The sequence below is a fragment of the Fundulus heteroclitus genome, chromosome 14, assembly GCF_011125445.2.
Source record: "Fundulus heteroclitus isolate FHET01 chromosome 14, MU-UCD_Fhet_4.1, whole genome shotgun sequence".
NCBI classification, from domain to species: Eukaryota; Metazoa; Chordata; class Actinopteri; order Cyprinodontiformes; family Fundulidae; genus Fundulus; species Fundulus heteroclitus.
The window spans coordinates 16,506,449-16,524,321 of record NC_046374.1 but is presented as its reverse complement, the minus strand read 5'-3'; the positions used below and the strand labels follow the sequence as shown (position 1 = coordinate 16,524,321).

At 42.0% G+C, this 17,873-nt stretch overlaps 1 protein-coding gene across 1 annotated transcript; it reads left to right on the top strand.

The window, feature by feature from the left end:
- Positions 1-311: 311 nt before the first annotated feature.
- LOC105934640 (calpain-5) lies at positions 312-14,284 on the top strand. Its single transcript, XM_036146407.1, has 13 exons — positions 312-619; positions 2,064-2,303; positions 4,900-5,031; positions 5,140-5,351; positions 8,116-8,308; positions 8,405-8,598; positions 9,792-9,869; positions 9,979-10,333; positions 10,412-10,534; positions 10,618-10,814; positions 12,079-12,197; positions 12,337-12,473; positions 13,888-14,284. Exons 2-13 carry the CDS (start codon positions 2,139-2,141, stop codon positions 14,062-14,064), a joined length of 2,082 nt encoding a protein of 693 aa, XP_036002300.1. The 5' UTR covers positions 312-619; positions 2,064-2,138; the 3' UTR covers positions 14,065-14,284.
- Positions 14,285-17,873: the final 3,589 nt, after the last annotated feature.

Genomic DNA, 17,873 nt, shown 5'->3' with positions numbered 1-17,873 from the left:
TCCCATCTGATCAATTAAATGACTGGTTTCCCCCATACAGGAGACGTCTTTAAGTTACCATTTACCCCAAAATAGGTGTTCCCACAACGTACTAAATACATTTCTGCACTCTTTTACCGTTGCTCTAATTTTCTTAGCTTCATTTGAGTGCGTGCATTGCTTTGGTCGTTGCCGACAGCATGGCATAAATCCAGGTCTTTGATGCCTATTTGTTCCCATTTTTAGAGCAGGGTGTCAGTGGTCCCATTTTGTCCCCTTGAAGTGTATCTTAAAATACACCCAGCTTAAAATTAGAACCAGAGGACTGGCTTCCTTTGGCATCCGCTGCTCAAACGCGTGAATGTTAAGCCTGATCCACGCGACTTGCGGCAGTGAAGCAGTTAAAGCAGAAGGTGTCAGCCTCTGGGTTTCTCAGGTGACAGCGGCAGCACGCTCAGCAGCAACCGATCCTCCAGGAGTGTCCGAGGAAGACGCTGCGGAGGAGGAAAAAGCTGAGGACGGACACAGGGAGCTGGAGACACAGACCATGGCGAGATGAGGACTGAATGGAAGAGACTCCAGACACAAGAGCAGAAAGGAAGTGTGGGCACTGCTGCCTGACAGACCACGGGAGGAAGCGGTAAGTGACGCTCCAGCTCTTAGAAAACACCCTTGTTTACGCTGTGGGATGGCAGCTTACATGCAGATATGTGAGGATAAAGTGTCGGAAACTTAAGATCACCTGCGTTAACAGTGGGTTTTACTGGTGCGACGTCTCTCCCAGCTGTAACTGGGTGTTATGTCATCTCCAGTGGTGACCATCTGTCTATTGTCCGTGTGGAGGGCGATACAGTTACACAGACACGCAGGAATCACCCTAGAGGCTGTTGCATAAACACACACTCATTAAAGGGACATAAGGACATGAAACTATGTGATCACTGTTGTATTTTATGCACAATAACTTCATTTATTGTCTTCAGGCCTCGAAACATCCTGGACAGGCTCAGAGGAAAGAGGCTGTGAGAAATTCTGTAAGACAGCATCCGTTGTCTGTTGATTTAAAGAATGACAAGCATTGTTCTTGTCCAACTTATAATACAGATATTAATAAAATACTAGGAAAAGTCCGTCTTAGATGTCTCATATTCTTCATCTTCCCAAGCCAAAGTATCAGGAAAACAAGATAAAGTGCTGAAATCCTTCATTGTTCAAAAGTAGCTGACCTGCAAGGTGAATATACATGTGAAGTATTCTGAGAAGTAAACTTTATGCTGTCTGGCACAGGAGGACTCTATGTCTGAACATAGTTAATATATTTATGATATAATCTCTATATATTGAAGTCACTGTTTGACATGTTAAATTTTTACAGAGAAACTGCACAGCTGGGTTTGAAGAAGGAGCCTACTGCAGACATGGAATCATGTTTTATCATCCTTCATTCACAGTATCTTCTAAGCACTTAAACTACTCTGTGTACAATTTCTAGAGCCGTAATGGGGCCAAACTAAAACGTGGCCCGGACAGAGTAAAAGCCCGTCTTTAAAATGAAGCTACCACATCGCTAGTGTGATAGTTTTCCATTAACATAGACAGGAAGCTTGTTGGCCAAGAAAGGAGCTCCTCCTGAAGATTTAAATCTTTTAAGCTCAACTGAAACTTGCAGCTGCCAACATAGAAGGGCCAAATACAGGCAATAATGAGCTATTTGGCCCCAACGACACAGGAAATGTTTGACGGCGATACGCCATATAACCCAAGGATGCCGCACCGACTGTGGAGCATGGTGGTGGCAGCATTATGCTGTGGGACAGTTGTCCTGCCAGTGGTGCCGGTGCATCGCACAGAATGAGTAGAGTGAAAAGAAAGGACATAAGGTAAACCTCTGACTGGGACAATACCTCAAAACTGCAAGGTTTTGTATTTTAACGGACCTTCTAAGTGTCAGTCAAAATGTGAAACGTTTGTTTGATGAAAACCAAATTGCTTTTCAGGATTTCTGACCGACCAGATGTCATAGCCTAGGTGTTTTCCCACTTTGGAGGACAGGAGTATTACCCTAACAATGACCCGTTCTGTAGATTCTTCCATCATCACGTGTGATGCATCCTTCTTGCCGTCGTCTCTCCCCCCCGTTTTAGCCGTTCGGTGCGAGCATGCTGGAGGCGGTGAGCGACTTCCAGGGTCAGAGCTTCAACAAGCTGAGGCGATCCTGCCTGCGTCGAGGAGCGCTCTTCAAAGACCCCCTGTTCCCCGCCACCAACCAGTCCCTCTTCTACAAGAGGGCGCCCCCACCAGGACTGACCTGGAAGAGGCCGAGGGTGAGTTTGGCGTGGAACAAAAGCCTCCAAAGATAACTCAAACCGATCCGAGCAAATGCTAGGAGTGTGATTTATAAATCCATCACCTCTCGCCCCTTATCTAAATTAAGCCGTAGCCTCAGCATGCCGCATTTCAACAGCAGGGACTAATGAAAGCACTTTCTATAATTAGAGAAGTTGTCGGCCGAGGGAAACATTATCCCTGAGAGCGGGGTGTGCAGATGGACAGCCATATCAGTGGGATTCTCAGAGAGTCCACAGTTGTGTTCAGAAAAAGCAGCAGTGGTGTAAAAAGCCTGGCTGTTTTTAGCGCAGTTGTGATGGCTGTTTCTTTGATTCGCTCAGACAGGAAACTCCAGCCACACCAGCCGTGGAGACTTTAATAAAAGCAGCCTACTTTGAGGCTTCTGACTACAGGTTAATTGGGGAAATGGTTGGCATTTGATGTTCAGGATCAGGAATGGATGTTTTATTACAATGGCTAAGGTGCAGTCTGTGCTGTAGATGTTACGCTAGTTTCTAGTCCTTCTCCACATACAGGGTCCCTCTGCAGTCTAGAATGTCTGGAAAAGTACAGAGGGCTTTATTTTTAGGGTTTATCAAGTCACGGTGGAGCCGTTGTTAGCACTGTTCCCTTGCTGCATGAACATTGTGGGTTCTAATCCAAGCCTGGAGTATTTCTGCATGAAGTCTGTATGTTCTCCTCATGCAGACAGGTGTCCCCCCCGCCCCCAACCACCACAATCCAAAAACATGACTGACTTGAAATTGTTCTTGAGGGATGAGTGGGTGCATAGCTTTGTGTCTGTGATGGACTGGCGGCCTCTCCAGGGCGTACTCTGCCTCCTGTCTGATGCCTGCTGGATATCGGCTCCAGCACCCCCCTGTAGAAAGTATAGAGAATGGGAGGATGGGTGCATTTTCCAAGCCTGGATAAGTATGGAAAATGGAAATTGGATGTGAAATTGGATGTGAAAGACTCTTTCAGATTTTCGTGGTAAGAGTGCCACAGCTAAGAACAGATTTTTTTTAAATGTTCTGTTGCGACATTGTGGTGCAGATTCTCCATCATCCAGGACTTGACAAGCCTAAGTACTTAAAAAGGCAGCCATACTTTTCTTGTTCTTTGAAGATGTTGCCTTCCACATCAAAAAGTCTTCAAGTAAGAACAGGGGCAGTAATGTCAGACTTATAATAATTTGTAACCAGAACAATCACACTAATAGAGCACTTACGGCCCACTTAGCCTCCCTTTACGCACATAAATAGGTGGATTTTTAATGTTCTCAAGCATCACTGCCCTTGTGCTCTCATTGCGTTTATTAAGTTTCAATGGTTATTAGAGATAAGAGGGGAGTTCTGACTTAGTTCCCAAATCCTTCCAAAAGCCCTTTAAGTCATTCTTTTCACTTTGTCTGTTTCTTCAATTTATTTTTAGAGAGAAATCATTCACACCCTCATCAGAATCTTTAAAGTCCTAAGCATAAAAAATAAAAAAAATAAATGTCCTCACTCCAAAACCTGCTGGCATGTCAGTGTTTTACAATTACTTCAGTGTGAAATATTCAAATCAGTTAAACGTATTTTCGTGGTTTATAATCACTAATGTCTGGAATGGAAACCCAGATTTTTTTTGTAAAACAAAATCCATTAATTATACTTAAAGGAATATAGCACAGTGTTATCCAGAAATGGCTCAATGATTGGCAACACTGGTTTTTGTAATGCCAAGGACTGAGAACCCAGAAATTCTGCCAAAAAACAGGGAGCGATTCAAAAGGTTTATTGAAATAAATTCTACTGGTGGGAAACAGGAAACTGCCAGAAGAAGTCACAGGAACAACACTACAGAAGAAGGAGACGGGTTAGAAGCTGTGGAGAACTCTATGAAAAATGGAGAACTCAAGATTAAAGCCACCAACCTTCTCAGAATCCGGGAAGGAGCAATGGATCTGGTCAGCTGCACCTGGATCACCGGTTGGATCCAGAGAGTTGATGTCGAATGGGTGAAGACGTCATCCCAGATAGTGTCAGTGACTGCACTGACTGCTTTAAATTCAGCACTAGCACCTTTAAGTTCAGACGAGGGGAAAAGGGATAAGGCTGGAGGGAAATCCATGATAGGCGTGAAGTTCATACACAATAAGACAGACGAAGACAGAAAGATCCGAAGAGCTAGACTTAGGCCAAAGTCTAAAGCTGTATGAAAAGTCAAGTCACTAGTGCCGTAAAAATCCAGAAAAAGTGTATTTAAAAAAAGAAGAATGCCTTAAAGCGACTGATCGAGACCACCTTAATAAATTCTAAAACAATTTTCTTTCCTGGATGAAAACAGGAAGAAATCAGTTTAAATCTTTGTTGGTGAATCTCCCAACTCTTTTAAAACGCAACAGAGTATAAAATATAAGCATGTGGTCATAAAGCAGCATTGTACAAAGGTTACAGAAATGTGCAGGGCACCATAAATGCATCAGGTAGTTTATTTTAAATATAAAAGACACATGTATATCTGTCCTCTTTAATGAATAAAAGTTAATCGCTGATGACTGATGTTTCTTTTTCCCCCTGGCCTTTCTTTCCTCTCTCATCTATCTAGGAAATATGCCGAGACCCTCGTTTGTTTGTGGACGGTATCAGCACTCGCGACTTGCACCAAGGCAGTCTGGGTAACTGCTGGATGGTGGCAGCCATCTCCTGCCTGGCATCCGAGCCCTCACTGTGGAAGAAGGTTCTCCCTTCAGACTCATTGCCCCATCGCCTCTACCCCCCCCACACCCCCACCTCTGCACATCCTCCTCATCTTATCCTGCCCTCCCTTCACTTCTCCTCACTCCAGGTCATTCCTGACCACGTGGACCAGGAGTGGAACCCAAAACGCACAGACTTGTACGCAGGGATCTTCCACTTCAGGTTCTGGCGCTTCGGGCGTTGGGTCGATGTTGTGGTGGATGACCGTTTGCCGGTCAGTCAGGATGGAGTTCTGCTCTTCTGCTGCTCTGCAACGCCCAGAGAGTTTTGGAGCGCCCTGTTGGAGAAGGCCTACGCCAAGTAAGCAGAGGCAGAAAACTGCCTCGCATGTACAATCCCACTCTTGAAAATTCCAAAAAAGTAAAAAAAACAGGTCCACTGCTTAGTAATGGGCGGTCGTTAAAGCCATTAAGCCAGCAGACCGCCCATTACCAAGGGGTGGACCTGTTCCTGTTTAATTTGCATGTTATCTAAGCCATTACAAGGCCTTTGTTTGGGCAGTAGTATAAAGCTTGGTACTCCACATTACTCCAGACTTTTTGAATTGAGAAAGCTTCCTGGAGAGGAAGCGAAATGTCTTCAACTACGGAAAACAAGTCCGGTTGCTTTGTTTTTTACTTTTTTTGGAATGACCATGACCTGGATGACTGAGAATCTTCACCAGCACTCTTGAAAATGATTGAACCTTGGACCTTCCTATGGTTCTCTTTTGAGGAGGTGACATTTATAAATTCATCCCACTGACAGCAGCGGCCACATTTCTGTTCCTGTAAACATTTCACAAAACTAACAGCCTGTAAGAATCTCATCACCCACGTTGTGTTCGCCATGTGCCTCTGGAACCTTTTAGATGTTCCACATTAGGGTTTTTTTTGGAGCTGGAGCTAGAGAAAAAAATAAGAACAGCATTGAGAGTCATTGAAAACCTGCCGGCTACCTTTGCTCTTTAATCCTCCGAGGTGGGCAGTGAAAAGGTAAATTTACTTGAATACTGTACTTAAGTACAGTTTTGAGAATTAGTACTTTGATGTGTAGCATTTTTTGGAATACTTCCATCTTGCTACATTTTAACTATAAAAGTAGTACCTTTTACTTTACTACATTTCTATAAAGGCTTTCATTTCTTGTTACTTCCCTAGGCTGTGTTAGTGAATGTAATTTGCGTCCACCCACAAACTCACGCTACACAGTAGGTGGTGATGTGGAGCTTTAAACTAGTTGCGAGGAGAAGAAGAATTTTTCTTTTCTGAGTGGCTAGAAAAACACAATATAGGACTAATTATGATCATCATCACTTTATGAAAGACATAAATAGATCCATATTAATGATCATACTAACATATAAAAAGAAAAGAAAGAAAGAATAAAATGAAAATGAAATTAAAATCATCACAAATGTACAAAAAGACTAAAATGGCAATGGTTCCACATCCTGGACTTAAACCTGACTGAACTTGGTGCAGGATTTGTCAGCACTAATATTATGTCATTTGTAGAGTTAGCTAATCTACACAAGCGACTGTACATAAGGTTACATAATACAGCATAAAAAGAACAAAATATATTATTATTATAGATATGGAGCTACTAATCTCCCCATAGCAGAAAATTATCCCAATTATTATTCCCAATTATTCTCATAGTTAAAAAACGTTCAGGTTTTCAAGTACTTTGAATATATAAGTATTTTTGAAAGTGCATACGTCAGTACTTTAACTTAAAGCAGCACTGTGTAAGTTTTGAAGCGTTAGCTTCATTTGAAGTATGTTAAATAAGTCTGAGCTCCCCTATAACATGAGAGCTAACCCTACGTCTGAGGTGAGGCTGCGCTCAGCCCTGTCCTCACATCAGACGGCAAGAGAGCAGAACCAGTTCTTGTTAAGGATGAAGAAGCACAACTCTGCCTGTCTGCTCCAAAAGTGACATTTTCAACCTCAGCTGACATGCAAAGCTGCCCACAGCTGGAGATAATGGTTTAAAACATTTGACCACACAAGCAAAAAGTAAGGTTAGTGAAGTTGAGGTGAGGCTTTTTAACACAACACTGCTCCAGTTGTGAAGTACCCCGACTATAGCTCCAAAATGTGCTGCTGTTTCACCGCCAGTGCTGCTGGTGCATGGGAAAAAGTGAAGGATATTATGAAGATTGAATGAAATTAGAGAACATCGGCGGAAAAGATTGATAAGAATGAAAAGCTATGAACCTCATTGAAAATTTGGAAAGATAAAAAATGACATTTGCTGATTCCGGCATGAATTGGGATAAGTTAATTATGCTAGAAGTATATATGTCTATAACTGTGAGCTTGTATTTTGCACTGAGCTATATTATACACTGGAGTGCTGGTTTTGGCGAAAAACTGAAGTCACTGGCCGCCATCTTGCTACTCCCTACTCTCACAGAATCCCATAGGATTTGGTTGCAACAACAAGCAGTTTTCTGGCTGAGTGAAAACGTTTCACAGGTAATTCTACAGTCAGTGGATGTACTAACACTATCAACTACTAGGAAATTAGGTGCTGAAATATTTTACATGTTATTCATATTAAATATATATATATATATATATATATATATATATATATATATATATATATATATATGTTTCTGTATATTGTTATTTATATATTTATAAATGTTATATATATATATATTTAAATAAATAAAATGCCAAATATTTCAGCACTTGACTTTCTCAGTACTTGATAGTTTTAGAACATAACATAAAAGTATATGGCATTTGACATTTTAAAAGTTTTAAGCCCCACCTGAGCATGAAAAAATCCTCGTTATTCGATGCTGTAGCGCACATATTTCATAGTTACTGGGGGAAAATAGGGAATACCAATATGACGGCCGGTGGCTTCAAAACGACTCGTTCTAACAGCCGGCGATTAGCACTCCAGTGTATAATATAGGTCAGTGGTATTTTGACCCAGTGTGGATCAGGACATAGCCACATCATTCAAAGCCCAATGGTAACATGACGTGAAATTTGTAACTGGATGAACTGATTATCAAGCATGACCCGCTGAATGAGTCTGTCTTCCTCTTGTGTCTCAGGCTAAATGGCTGCTACGAGGCTCTGGAGGGAGGAAACACGGCGGAGGCCCTCATCGACTTCACTGGAGGGGTTTCGGAGCCTCTCAGCCTGGACTGCGAAGCCCTCAGCCTGCACAGCGAGCGGAGGAAGGCACTCTTCCAGACATTAGCTAAGGTCCATGAGCACAAATCCCTCATCACCTGCTCCATCCGGGTAGGGCTTTTTAACTCAGGAACCCTGAGGGTCTTCAACGTTTCAGACGGCGCCGTTAAGCTGTTTAACATTGTCAGTCCGCCTCGCGTTTCTCAGCCGGCTGAGGGGGAGACGGTGGAGTCTGTGCTGGACTGCGGGCTCGTACGAGGGCACGCCTACGGCATCACGGCGGTGAGGAAGGTGAGGCTGGGGGAGAACCCGCAGAAGACAGGCGGGTCGTCGCGACTCTTTATGGTGCGCATGAGGAACCCGTGGGGGACCACGGACTGGAAAGGGGCCTGGAGTCAGGGGTGAGAGCGCTTTGAAACCTTTCCTTCTGACTGCTGAGCACATTTTGTTGGAGCTGGAGGATTAAAGCCTCAGCTGACGATGTAGTTTACAACGTTTTACAACGCCACTGCAACTTTTCTGGACAATTTCAGACGTTTTACAACAGTCAGGGAAATGTTTTACAAGGAAACATCTGCTGTTTATGTTACGAAGGGCTGAGAACCTCGGCGAATGGCCTCGGCGGACCAGTAAAGCTTTCCAGAAGTTCAAACACTACTTGTTTATTTCTTACGCTCTGTCATCTGTTTCACAGTAGACTTCATCTGCAGCACCGTGCAAAAGTATTCCCACCCCGCGAACCTTTTCACTCTTTGTGACGCTACGCACGTACTTAAATGTCCGCGTGTAACGTCACAACTTGTTGAATAAAATGTGTGATAGATTAATTAATTAAAGTCATTGTTAAATGGTTTTAAGTCCCACAGTCTTTTTGGGTATGCTGGGCTCTGTGACAAACCGTCAAAGGATGTTGCTGATTTTCTTCATTGTCATGGTAGATCACTGGACATTTTTCTGCAGTTGCATAACAGCTCTATGAAACTACAGCTCGCACAGGAAGAAATCAACCTCTCTCTCAGGTCTTCTGCAGCCTATGACAGGTTTTCTTCCAGGATAGCCCTGTTTTTTTTTAGCTCCCTCCATCCTCCCCAGAAGCTCTGAGTAAGATAAATGGTGTCAGAGTTAATTTTGATTTGAGAAAAACACGAAAAGCCTGCATCATTTAGCGTCATCCACATTTATCATAATTTATTTGTAAAACGCTGTACAACTCAAAACCAAGGTTAAGTACAAGTGGATGACAAATAAAATAGAAAATCTATACAAATACAAAATATTGAAGAAGAAATAAGTAACAGTATACAAGGGTGACAATTTTTGCAATGAAAAACTGCCATAAAATGCATAGAAGAAACCAGGACTGGTCCAATGTCCAATTAAAAAATATATTTAAAAGAGATTTTAAATCCCTTTACCTTAAATGGATTACTTTGTTTGTCTATAAAAAAAAATCCAATAAAATAAAAATATATTGAAGTTTGTGGTTGTAACGTGACAACATGTGAAAGAGTGAATAACTGACTTTCTCCCCAGCACTGGTCATGCAGCAGCTTGATCGGATACACGTTTTGTTGGTTTTGCACGCCCCCTGCAGGTCAGAGCAGTGGCAGCAGCTGAGCCGGGCAGACAGGGAGAAGATGGGGATTGTTGTTCGTGACGTTGGGGAGTTCTGGTACCACCCCTTTTAGTTAAAATCTTAAAATCTACCACAAACAACGTGTGATAAATAATCTTTCCTGTAAAACGTCCAAGTGTGTTCATGCTGATTTATCTCCAAACAGGATGGATTTCCAGGACTTCTGCTGCTACTTCACAGACGTTGTGGTGTGCCGGCTGGTGCAAAGGACTCTGCTGCGGCCGAGCTCACATTGGAGAGAGACGCAGATCTATGGGGAGTGGAGTCCGGCTCCAGCTGGCCCCACCGCAGCACCTCTTTCACCAGGGAAGTACAGCAGCACCGCTCTGACCCTGAGTAAGAGCAACGTCAGGCCCGAAGGGACAAAACAGAGAGGGACCAAGGTCAAGGAGGGCAATCAGGAAGGAAGGGAAAGGGGAGAAGCTGCTGAGGAGATGAACAGGAGCAGTCGATGTGGGGGATGTATCAACCACAGGGACACCTTTCTGCACAATCCCCAGGTACAGCTCAGGATAAAACCTAACACGTGTCCTAACAAACATGAGAATGTTGAAAGTACCCCTGACCTTCTTTTTTAGTTCATGTTTGAGGTGCAAAGCAAAGAGGAAGAGGTGCTGATCTGTCTGCAGCAGGAGGATCGAAGGGCCCTGAAGAAAAACGGAGGAGGAGAAAACCTCCCAATCGGTTTTGAGGTGCTGAAGGTGGGTAGACACCCTGAATAAAACATGAACTTTTCTCACTTCTTTAAACTTTGTTCTCTGTACAACCATCTCATCCCGTTAAGGTGGAGGCGAACCGCTGCAGCCGGGTGCAGCGCGTGGTGGAGCAGGTGGCCAGCTCCATCTACATGGACTCCCGCAGCGTGACTCTGAGAGGAACTTTGGCTCCGGGTCGCTACGTGGTGCTGCCCACCACCTTCCTGCCGGGCGACACCGGGCGCTTCCTGCTGAGGCTTTTTTCGCACTCTCATGTCCAACTCAGGTTTGCCAAAGTGTAAAAGAGTCTGGTTATGTGCTCATAAATCTGGCAGATATTTATCAATAACTCTCATTAATCTGATTTCTGAGATCTGAGCTCTCTCTCTCGTTCAAGAAGTACTAAAGTACTAACTTTTTTATTGTTTAAAAGTCATTCCTAAATATTTTTTCACAAACATCGATGGGACCTGAGGAGCTTTACAATCTACATTTCATGTTAATGTGCTGTACTCAGGATTTCAGCACTTTTACAGTCTTCTGGGAGTTTGTTCCAGATAAGTGGAGCATAAGAACTAAATGCTGCTTCTCCTTGTTTAGTTCTGGTTCTGGTTCTGCAGAGCAGGCTGGAGCCAGAAGACCTTAGTGGTCTGGAGGGTTGATACACTGATAACAAGTCTGTGATGTATTTAGGTGCTGAGCCATTCAGAGATTTATAGACTAACAGAAGTATTTTAAAGTCTATTCTCTGAGATACAGGGAGCCAGTGTAAGGACTTTAGAACTGGGGTTATGTGCTCTACTTTCTTAGTCTTAGTGAGGACGCGGGCAGCAGCATTCTGGATCAGCTGCAGCTGTCTGATCCACTTTTTAGGCAGACCTGTTAAAACACTGCTGCAGTAATCGAATTGACTAAAGATAAAACACATGGATTAGGGTTAGACATTAGTCCTTTAATCCTGGAAATGTTCTTTAGGTGATAGGCCTACTTTGTAATTATCTTTAGATGCTTTTGGAGGTTTGGGTCTGAGTCCAACACCAAAATTTATGGGCCTGATCAGTGATTACTAGCTGAAGCTGTGCCCTGCTCTTAGTCGCTCCTGGTCTAAAAATTGTTAATTTAGTCTTAAGTGCTTGAATGGGTTCATAGACACCTGGTGACATGATGATGTAGAGCTGTGTGTCGTCTGCATAGTTATGGTAGCTGATGTTGTTTTGTTATGATTTGAGCTAAAGGGATGTAGATATTGAAAAGGAGGGGACCCAAGATGGAGTCTTGGGGAACCCCGCATGTGATTTTAGTAATTTCCAATGTAAAGTTACCTACCATCATAAAAACATTCCTGCCCTTTAATTAGGATTAAACCAGTCAATTGCTGTACCAGAATGGAGTAGAATTGTGTCTTTTCTCTGAGGCTCTGCATGGTTCAGGCATATTCTTATTGTCACAGTTAATGTATAGTCATCAGGAATTGGTTTGTGACTTTTATTGTTTCCTTCTCTGTTGTCCTGTTCTGCTCATTATCCTGATTATGTTATTTTCCTTTGAAGGGAACTAAAGAACGACCTGCCATCTCCATCTTTGCTCCAGTGTTTTCTACCTCAGCCTGCAGTAGTGACCACTGTCCATCTCCGCAGGGCATCAGGACTCAGGGCTCTCAAGCAGACAGGTGACTTAACAGAAGAAGAGGTTTTAGCTACGTGTGCAGTCATCTGTCCCGTTGATTGCCTCCGTTTTGCCCAGTCTTTAGTTTCTTCTTTTTTGTTCCTTTGCACCATGTTGGGTTTTTCCTGTCTCGGGGCCCACAGCTCCAGACGTTTATGCCGTGGTGCGATGTGAGAGTGACGTGGTCAGGACACGTGTGTTCAAGGACGATGGAAACCCCGAATTCAACCTCCGAACCATCTTCTACAGAAGATACCCTGACACTTACATCTCTGTCGAGGTTTGACGCCTTCGCCTATTTCCTCTCTTACACCCAGACAGACGAACATATTCACAGTGCATCGAAAAAGTCGTTATAGCCCGCTAAGTTTTTCACAATTTGTTACAAGCAAAACCCTCAATGCATTTTACTGGGATTTGATGTGATTTTTGATGTGATAGACAGACACTAAGTGGCACAATATACAGAGTGAGAAGAAAGAGTGCCCACACTCTGAATCTCTCTTCCCCTGGAATCACAACCCTTTCCCTGTTCAAGGCCAGATCAAGCAGGTCAGACCTATTTGTTCAGTTTGGCCTTTGATATATGGCCCTCTTTTAAAATATGAACTGATTTATAGTTATATATATATATATATATATATATATATATATATATATATATAGTTGATTTCTATCTTTTTTTATTTTTCGATCTATTATTACTATTTTTATTTGTGTTTTTAATTCTGTACAGCACTTTGATCAATCTGTGGTTGTTGTAAAGCACTTAAGAAATAACATTGGATTGATTGATGGAGAGTTCTGCAGCAGACTTTCTTCCAGAATTGACCCACGTTTAGCTCCATCCTGAGCAGTTTTCCTGTCTCTTCTACAGAAAAGCGTTCACACAGCATGATGCTGCCATCGCCGTGTTTCACCACGGGGAGGGTTGATTTAGGATGAAGTGCAGCATTAGTTTTCTGCTTGTAGAACAAAAGGTTCACTTTTTTGTTACATCTGACCAGAGCACCTTCTTGCATGTGCTTCCTGTGTTTTCTATGTGCATTTTTGGCTAATTTTAAACTTGATATCTTATCTTAGGGTTTACTTTACTCACTGGTTTTGTTCTGGTTACTCTTAGATTACACCCAAATATATGGAGTGCACGACTAATGGACGGCCATGTCCTGTTGGTTTTCAGTTGTGTCGTACTCTTTCCTACTTCAGTTGATGCATTGGACGCATACCGTATGAGGTGTTCAAAGAGTTAGATTTTATTTAATAACCTTACTCTGCTTTAGACTTTTCCCCTAACTTTCTTCCTGACCTGTCTGCTGTATTTCTCAGTCTTCATGATGCTGTTTTTTTTTTCACTAATGTTCTCTAATAAACCTCTGAGGCCTTCACAGCTGGATTTATACTGAAAATATAGTTTTATCCAAGTTTTATTACCCATCCCTGCTCCTACAGGCGGAATCTATTCATTAACCAAGTGACTATTGTTGCTACCAATTTTAGTTAGAGGTACCAGAGTAAAACTGCATATACAGGCATACCAGTGTTTCAGGACTGGAGGTACCCAATCCTGGTGTGTCACAGGAAATCCCAATAATACACATTGAAGTTTGGGTTTGTATTATGGGCAAAGTGGGGGAAAATGTATGAGGGAAGTAAATGGTTGTGCAGTAACTCCTGCATGTGTGTTTGTGCAGTTATGGAGCAGAGGTCTGCTGTGGGACTCTCTCCTCGGAGCAGCTCGACTCCAGACCTCGGAGTCCGAGAGGAGCCGGAGCCTCATGATTGATCTGCGCGGCGGGCGGTCGCGCTCGGGATCCAGAGGCCGCATCCACGTGGAAACGTCCACCAGCGTCAGCCTCACAGACTTATGACAGCATCTGCCTGGTTGCCATGGCAGCACCAAGATCAGACACATGAACAACGGAGCAAACAGAAAACGTCTGTCAGGGCAAAATATAGCAAAACTTTCTGTCTGTTCAGGGTATTACTTAGCTGTTATCATAAAATAATTTATATCCTGCAATTATTTCTGTTACCTATAAACTGTGGTGTAATATTTTCATTTTTATACAATAAATAATGAGACAACATGTGATGCTTTTTTATTTCACTTAAAGACAAATATGTCCATTTATTAATCTATTATTTCTTTGAAGTCAGATGTTACTTTCGTTTTTATGCACCGTGCAACACATGGACGGTCCAAACATTAGAAAGTTATGACTGTAACAGTTGGCCTGTAATGCTTTAACCAAATTGCAAAGGGATTACCATTAAAGTCCAGGCTTTATGAGCTTACACGTGTTATGAACACAAACTGATAACCTCAATTCATGGTAGGATTAACTGTATTGTAGCGTAGAGCAGGCTGACCTGTTCGGTGTGTGATGGTGAGCATCAGACCAAAAGTACTGCAGCAATGCACCTGGAGAGTTAAAGCAGAACGAGTCAAAAACAGAAGCTGCATTACAAAGGAGCAGATAAAGGATTAGAAATAAACTATTTAAAATAACTTAGACTCCCTTCCCATCTGGTAATGTTTGCTGTGTCTGTTATCTCTTTCTTCATAATTTCTAACTCCTCACCACTTTAGAGAAAAATATTATAATTAGGAAACAAAGCATTTGAATACATTTAAGCAATAGATCAACTTCACTATAAAACAAAAATACTTTTTGGAAATAAATCAATTAAGATTTTTTTTTTTTTACCTTTTATTTCTTTGCATCTCTGGCTGTGAGCTCTGGATAAACCACAGACTACATGCAGCCAGAAAATGACTCCCAGTGTTTGGATGAAGGTGGTGACATTGGACCTACATGTGACAATCAAAAATTGTAAAACACAAATTCATTCACAACAGAAAGAATTTCAATCCTTAAGGGCTGAAAACCAGTTACTAAAATGAGAACATGAATAAAACTGAAGTAAATTAATCTAGTCTTCAAAATGATAACTCGTTGACCGGAATAGCTACATTTTCTATTTTGATGACACGTTTTAATGTTGTTTCCCCAGATCTTAAAATAAAATCAGCTCTAGCATTATTTAAACAGTTTGCATTGACAAAAATTAAGCTACGAACAAATCTAAGCTTTGATTTATTTTGGCTTTTTACTTTGGAGTCAATTCCACCATAGTTTCAAAACTTTTCAAGCACTGTATTAGTGTAATGTATTTTAGATTAATTCCAAGTCTTATCTTCTGGCCTTTTCTAAGCTTTTCTAAATGCATTCTGTAGTAAACCCTTTGAAAAAACAATTTGCATCATTGACTGCTTTGAAATGTTCACTGAAATGCCAAGTAACCAAATCTAGCTAGAATCCAGTGTTATTCAACATACAAATCATATCACACTATGAAATATCTGATTGCTATTGGCACACAGGGATCTATTTCTGCTATTTCTAATGGGTGGGGAGGCTGCACAAGGGAAAAGTTCATCACAGAATATAGTTACTTTTTATCACACTTGCATCCAGGAGACCGAGGCTCCATCTGAATACGCTTATGGGACGTTTCTCAAATAACGTCACATTTGCCTGGAGACAGGCCGAGTTTCCCGGAGGTTGGACAAGTTGAGTACAAATAAGGCGACAACTGCAATACCAATTTTGAAAGATGACAACGCCCCAAAAGCTTCATTTCAACATGCTTCAACTGAGAAATCCAGCGTGGAGCAGCTCAAACCTTGGTTGAAACGTATGTATGTAGAGGCCTCAAAATAAGCAGAAAGAAAGTAGTAACAATATAAAGGTTGTAGAGGCTGTCCTCTCCTCTCTCACAATGGATCAAACGCGAGGAAATGTGTGTGTATATATATATATAGGCCAGCTGACAGCTTTGCTAGGGCCTGGGACAAAGTCTTTTTGGGCCCCCCCCCCTCTTCACCTGCCACGACAACACACACATACACAACATAAAAGTCAACTTAACTGTATACTTCATTCTCATATGCCTTTTATTCTATTCAATAATCTGCTGTTTACAGAAATATTTTTTTTGTCCTCCAAACAAGTCTTAAATGACTACAACTATAAATGTGGTTAGATCTGCTGGCAGTTCATTTGCCATCTCTGAGAAAGGCTTCCTTTTCGCCATTAAATGCACAACATTGTGTCAGGGTTTGTTTACCGATGAACTCAGAACACAGACGGGACACAAGTTTGAGAGATTTATTGAAGGGAAGATGATGGGTGGTAGATAATGGGACCAGAGGAGCAGGTGATGGCAGGAGCTGACGGCCCAGAGCGAGAGTCAAGGTGGCCGGGAAGCTAAGTGCTGCATGGCTAGCAGACCCTGTGGCAACACCAGGGCACAGATCAGAACTTCTCCAGGGCGGCTAGTCAGGTTAGCAGTTCTCTGGAGACACCAGGACACGGAGCAGAACTTCTCCAGAAACAAACAGTAGCGTGAAGAGTCTTTAGAGAGACTGGCAGGACTAACCTTAAGCAAAAGAGCAAAAAACAAATCTTCCAAGGCAAACCAGGGACTGGCAAGGAGAGGTGGATAACAGAAGACGGACCAGCACTAGAGTGAGGCTTAAATAGGAAGGCTAGCAGGTGAAATGTGTCTGATTGATTAATTACCAACAGGTGTGACTGACTGCAAGGAGAGTGAAGTGAAGGCTGAGTGGAAGGGAAGGAGGAAACTAAAAATTAACAATAAATAAAGTCAAAACCTAACTAAAACCCAAACAAGGTGGAAAAACTGAGAATAACAGTAAACCAAAGCCGAATCAAAACTAAACCATGACACATTGACTCAAACAGAATCAGTCATTTCTGTTGGGCATAAGGCGGGATCATTGAAATTACCGGGGTGGCCCGTCTCTGAGCCACTATGCTCAGACTCTCCGATCGGGCAGCAAGCCCCTCCACCTTCCTCCTCAAACACATGAAGTCTCTCCCAACTCCCAACCATCATAGCGGATGCCATACATTAAAATCACATTGATAAACGCATTGCTTCCTACCTGGCTCTGGATGAACATCATTCCTCTGCAATTCCGTCCCTAGACCTGTTCCTGACTCATCCCCGGTTTAAAAAATATATATTTACTCATAAAATCCCTCAAGCCTTTCATGTCATCTTCTCTTTTTTTCTTTTTCTCTTCTCTGTGCACCTGTGATTCTTAGTTTGAAGCGGAACGAACTTTCAAAGTTGTTGCCAGCCGTCCTAATGGTCAAAGAATTTTATGTTGGGGTGGGGTGAGTTCTAATGGCCCCTTATTTAAAGAAAACATATTACATGTACCTTATGCAGAAATATATATATATATATATATATATATATATATATATATATATATATATATATATATATATATATATATATATATATATATACAATATTCTAATATTAAATATGTTTCACACAAATATTTTCTGAACAATTACTTCTGCCTGTATTTTAATGGTCAGAATTGTCCCCCCTTGTCAGCGGGCATGTAAAATATATATATATATATATATTGTAAACGTTCCCCATTGTAAATATATATTTACAATGGGGAAGTAGCTTGGTCCTGGGGCCCGGGGGCCTGGATGTTGGGTCAATGGGGAACATCTATTCGTATGATTTTCCTGGCCTGCTCTCTTCTAATCCCTATTATATTTTATACTAACCCATGTTAGTATAAAATATAAGTTGTTATATTTAACCCTAATGGATGGATGGA